Genomic DNA, 5,497 nt, shown 5'->3' with positions numbered 1-5,497 from the left:
TTGGTGACCTGTCACTTCTATTTCAGTTCAGGTAACCATGGCTGAGGCTCAAACTAAGAATCCACCAGACTATAGGAAATTTTACATTGCTGCACATGTAAATTATATGTATTTCACATATATTTATATATATTTATATTTCATATATATTTTACATACATCCCTAACTGTATGTACACTTATTAAAAATAAATGAAAAATATATTTTTATTTAGTCAATGTTGATTTAGTACCTATTACTTACAAAATACTCCACGATGGGCTATGGGAATACCAAAGTAAGTAAAACAATTCTCTGCCCTCAAAGGAAGCAAATGGGACAAGTAGGGATCTTTTCAGGACAGTTTGAGGAAAGAGCCAAAAGATTCCCAAACAAAGCAGTCTTACTGCAGTTTGGAGAAGCCACTATTAAATCTTGTCCGTGCAGTCTCTGCATGCCTATTCTCCAGGTGGAATGGCCTGCTTCCATTTCCATTCTTCTACATTCTTACCCATCCTCCAAGACCAAGTTCAAATGCAAACTTAGGAGTAAAGTCTACCCCAATCCTTTTAGCTAAATATGCTTTTGACACTTTAGAACTCCCTACATATCCTGCCTTGAGACAAATTAGGTATGTTGAGGCCTTATGGGTGAGGGATGAATCATTTGCAGGCAAAGAATGTATTGTAGTCAGTCTTCTTGGATTCCCCCTAGGGTCTAGCTTGATGTGCCATAAATAGTTTTTGAAGAAAGAAACAACACTATTAATGTTTCCCTATTCAGGAAATGTATCAGCTTTCTCAAATCATTGTCAGAGTGAACATGAGGGAGAATGCTGAACACTGCTAGGGTAGTTAGGAGGATTAGGCACCTCCCCCGTCAACGCCGCAACCCCGCAACCCCACCACCACCATTTTTTTTTTTTTATCAGATTGGTTCTTTCACACAGAAACAACAGCCTCATTAGTGATTAATGGTTGTTATTTCCAGCTGAATGGAATTTCATCAAGTTGTCAGCTGGATAGAAGTGGGCTGGCTATATTGCCTGTTAGTATTTAAGAAGACTCCTACCTTAATGGATAGCACTTTCTATGCCTGGTTTTCCCTAAAGCTGAGATGGCATCCCAGGCTCAGAAACCTCTCTGCGAAGAGTGTAGGATTGCTGTTAATTTTGTAGCATCTTATCAGCTGAATGTCAGTGATGCTTATTTTACTATGGTTAGTATGCGTTCCTGAGGCATCGTGAGGGAGGTTTCGCTCTGGTTTGGGTGATGACATATCTTCTATATCCTTAGTAATGGTGGTTATGGCTGTGTTTGTGGTTTGATACTAGATGACACCGTAACTTAGTAGCTAGGGTTTTGCTGTGCCATGACCCAATGATTCAGAGCTGCGATTGCAAACTATGGGAGATAATAGGAAGAATCCCAATTCGTTCCTATGGTTTCCCAATGCAGTATGGGCCTCAACTATGTGGGAAGACTGAATAAACAGTTTTTCACCCATACAGTACTTTAGAGTTAATGTAGATTATTAAGATTGATGAAGTAGATGGATATTTAAAATGTCAATTTATACTGAACTTCTGCCAGGAGTCCGCATGATTACTGGAAATAAGTATGTCAGGTTTACAAGTCAGACCCCTAAAAAGGCCATAATGGCCTAAGATTAGGCACCAGCATATTAAAACCTGGGTACCTTCTCTTTGAGACAGCCTGGGCCTTCTGGAATTCAAAAAACAAACTAAGGAAAGAACAACAAAGGCCCCTTTCGGACAACCACAGAAATAATGAAGTGAGCTTCTGTAAAATTTCGTCTTGAAATTCAGCTTCTCTGACCTCTGTTCTGTTCCCATTCTCACCCCCTGTTCCAGACCTGTTACTATGATGAAGATTCTGATGCGCCTGTTTATGTGCCCTTTTTCCAAGACCAAGCAGTGGTGAAGCGAGAACATGCAAAGCAGTTCATAAAATATCTAAAAAACCGTCAAAGTATAGTCTGCCTTCCGGTGACTAAGGTGACTATGTACCTTTGTTAGGATGATCTCCACATGGCCTTTGCCGCTGGGTCTAGAGCACTCAATGATTAGTTACCACCTAACTTCTAAGGTTACTTGTTTTCTCTGTTTCTTTCTTTGCTTTCTTTTCTTTCTAAGATTATTTATTTGAGAGAGGGGGAGAGGGAGAATGATTAGGGGAAAAAGCAGAGAAGGGAGAGAGAATCTGGAGCAAATTCTGTGCTGTGCATGGAACCTGACATGAGGCTCAATCCCAGGACCCTGAGATCAGGATCTGAGCTGAAACCAGGACTTAGATGCTTAACTGACTGAGCCACGTAGGCGTTCCTGGTTACTTATTTTCTTACATGGAATTATAGCCACTGACTTTAAGGGCAAGAATGTATCTTTGTAAACTCTTCATATTATTGTGAGTAAATCATAACCACTAAACGCTGTTTGATTTTTGGTTTGTTTTGTTTGGGTTTTCTTTTCTTTTTAAATTTTTGTTTATTTCAGTAATCTCTACATCCAGTGTGGGGTTTGAACTCATGACCCCAAGAGCAAGAGTGGCATGGTCTTCAGACTGAGCCAGGCGGGCGCCTCTTCTTTTCTCTTGTTTTGTTTTTAATGTGTGTGTGGTTTTTTTTTTTTTTTTTAAGATTTTACCTATTTATTTGACAGAGAGAAAGAGAGAGCAAGCACAAGCAGACAGAGCAGCAGGCAGAGAGGGAGAGGGAAGCAGGCTCCCCGCTGAGCAGAGAGCCCGATGCGGGGCTCGATCCTAGAACCCCCGAGATCATGACCTGAGCTGAAGGCAGAGGCTTTAACCCACTGAGCTGCCCAGGCACCCCTTGTTTTGTTTTTTTAATGGGCCAGCAGCACTAGCATCACCTGGGAACTTAATAGAAATTCAAATTCATGGGCCCAGTGGGACAAACTGATTCAGATTCTCTAGGCAGTGGAGCCCAAGGAATAGTGGCTTAACAACTTCCCAGGTGATTCTAATGCTCTGCATAGTTCGAGAAGCTCTCCCCTAATGGCTTCTTCCTAAATGTGTTAGCATTTTATAGTAGATCTTTAGTCTAATTCAGATACATGTTCAGGTATTTAATATGGCTAAGTCTTCAAAAGAGTAAAACAAATTCTTTTTCATTAGGACATACACTCCAAAGAAACAGTCTAAACTTCATTTGGGGGTATTACATGTAGAAACATCCCTATTTACCTGATGGGCTCTTTTGGTTCCAGCTTTGTAAAGAGAACTAAATGTCTGCTAGTAACAGAACAGAACCACCATCACAGAATTCCAAAGCTAATGTAACAGTGTGTGTAAGTATGCTGATGGTAATCACGTTTTGCAACGCATTAAAATTACCTGGTGAGCTTTTGAAAGTCTTGATTCTGAGTTTGTACTCCATATCCATTAAGCCTGAATTATTCACGTCTGAAAGCCAGGCATGCGTATTTAAGATGCCCTGCTGAATCCATTGTGCCACAAAGCTTGGAAACTATTAGCCTGTGTAAACCTATTCATAATCCAACCCAGGATGTAGGGTGTAACAAGGCTGAGGTAGAAAAGTGACTCCCTGTTCTCAACAGAGGCCTGACGCAGAGTACTGGGGAACCGACCGGGAAGCTATCGTGATTGCTCTGGAGGTGGAAAGGAACTTATACAAGCACCTGCAAGAGCTGAAGAATTCGGCTTCTAAGAATCGTGAAATTGATGTAAGTAGTTAATTGGTTCTGAAAGCAGGGTTATCTTTCACTTCGAATTGTGACCTACTTCTAAGACATAGGTCTGAAACAGTGGATCCCCCAATATGTGTTTATTTCTCCCCGAGGAAGTAATGAACTTATTTCTGGAAGTTGGTTGGGGGGAGCATAGGTGTGCTGGAGAAATGCCACTGAACTCAAGATCGAGAAGACTTTCCAGGAATAATACGCTCAGATAATTACACAAAACAAATTCTGCTGCTGGCTTAAAAATCTCCTAGATTAAAAGGGCTTAAATTTTAATGAATACCAGAATCACCTGGAGGGTTAGTGAAATAAACTGCTGGGCCCTATCCCCAGAATTCAATTCAATTGGTTTTATGTGGTATCCAAAAAATTGCATTTCTAACAAGTTCCCAGGTGATGATGTTACTGGCCAGGGGCCACATCTTGAGAACCACTATCCTTGAGTGTCCTTGAAAAACTGAATATTAATGGTGACTTCTTGTCCTATAAACTTTTCTGAAGTCTTCTTGATTAATGATGAACACTCCACCTTGTAGTGGTAATTTTCTTACCAATCCCCTACCTTCTCTGGGTCAGTGAAGAAAAAAATGTCCTAAAATGAAAGTTATCGACCCTAGATGATACTGGATTCACTGAAGAGTTCTGAAGAGATACCTATGACCTAAGCCTTACTCCAGACCACTTAAATCTAAAACTTAGGGAATGGGGTCTGGGTGCCTACTCAAAACCCCCATATGATTCAAATAAACAGGGTGGGAAAGCCATTACACCAGGAGCTCATTACTTAATTACCTACCTTTTCACACTTTTTCTACAACTTCCTCTTTTTGAGAACCACTGCCATAATTAGCTTGTCACTGTTGGAGAATTACCTGTTCACAAAGCATTCTTGAATAAATTACTACTTTTATAATTATTACTAACATATAAAAATTTATACCTATTAATATTGCATATTACATTAAAATTTTGATGAGATATCCTAACACTCATATTCATTAAAAGTGGTTATTTGTTTTCACCTGGAGTTCTTGAATGTCTTAGATCAGTGCTCTTTGAATTTCAAGGTGCATACGAATAGCTTAGCTCTGTCTTAAAATCTGGTTTCATAGGTCTGGGTGAGACTTGAGAATCTGCATTTCTGACAAGCTCCCAGGACCGCTGGTCCATGCACCCACTATAAGTTGGTAGCAGGATCTTGGGTCATCTCCCATTGCAGATAAGGTCTTTAATGAGTCCTCCCCTATCTTTTTGTTTTTGTATTGTAGCTCTTAGAATTCGTGAAAATTTTCTTGAATAAACAGAAAAGGAACATAAGATATCTGCAATACCAGCTTAGCTATCAGGAGGAATTAGAAAGGCTGTCTGGGAGGGAAAGCACACCTGAACGGTTTTTGGAAACATGGGGCCAAGAGGCTTCAACATCTGAAGGCCGCCCATCAAGTCATCCATAGCAGTAGCTCTTGAAGGCAGCTACTTAAGAATCTTGATCTGTTTGACAGAAGACTGCTTTCCTTTTAATCTAGTATCCCAATCTTCACTGTTATGCATGGAAATAAATTTGATTTTGCATTACAATTTTGTGTTAAAGAGATTGCTATTGGAGTACAAGAGGGTTATTTCCATCATTGAGAGTTTGGTGAAAGTTTCTCAGGGACAGGGGGTACATTAGACTTGAAGGATAATAAAACAAAACAAAAACAATTAAAAATTTAAAAAAAAAAAAAACCTTCCCTTATTGTCCCAAGGACAACCAGATGCCCAGTCAGGATTTGATA

At 39.9% G+C, this 5,497-nt stretch overlaps 1 protein-coding gene across 1 annotated transcript; it reads left to right on the top strand.

The window, feature by feature from the left end:
* The first annotated feature begins 257 nt into the window (after positions 1-257).
* LOC116591568 (soma ferritin-like) lies at positions 258-5,173 on the top strand. The gene is made up of 4 exons (XM_032344585.1): positions 258-278; positions 1,854-1,997; positions 3,579-3,704; positions 4,988-5,173. Exons 1-4 carry the CDS (start codon positions 258-260, stop codon positions 5,171-5,173), a joined length of 477 nt encoding a protein of 158 aa, XP_032200476.1.
* The last annotated feature ends 324 nt before the right edge of the window (positions 5,174-5,497 follow it).

Source organism: Mustela erminea, chromosome 1 (genome assembly GCF_009829155.1).
Source record: "Mustela erminea isolate mMusErm1 chromosome 1, mMusErm1.Pri, whole genome shotgun sequence".
Classification (NCBI taxonomy): domain Eukaryota; kingdom Metazoa; phylum Chordata; class Mammalia; order Carnivora; family Mustelidae; genus Mustela; species Mustela erminea.
Note: the sequence above shows the minus strand (reverse complement) of the source record. Positions and strands in the feature narration are given on the sequence as shown.

Bases quoted from the DNA above. Each gene is read 5' to 3' on its own strand.
- LOC116591568 (XM_032344585.1), top strand. From the start codon at position 258: ATGGGCTATGGGAATACCAAA. The intron at 279-1,853 runs GTAAGTAAAACA...CCCCTGTTCCAG, and splicing joins TGGGCTATGGGAATACCAAA to ACCTGTTACTATGATGAAGA. The intron at 1,998-3,578 runs GTGACTATGTAC...TGTTCTCAACAG, and splicing joins TCTGCCTTCCGGTGACTAAG to AGGCCTGACGCAGAGTACTG.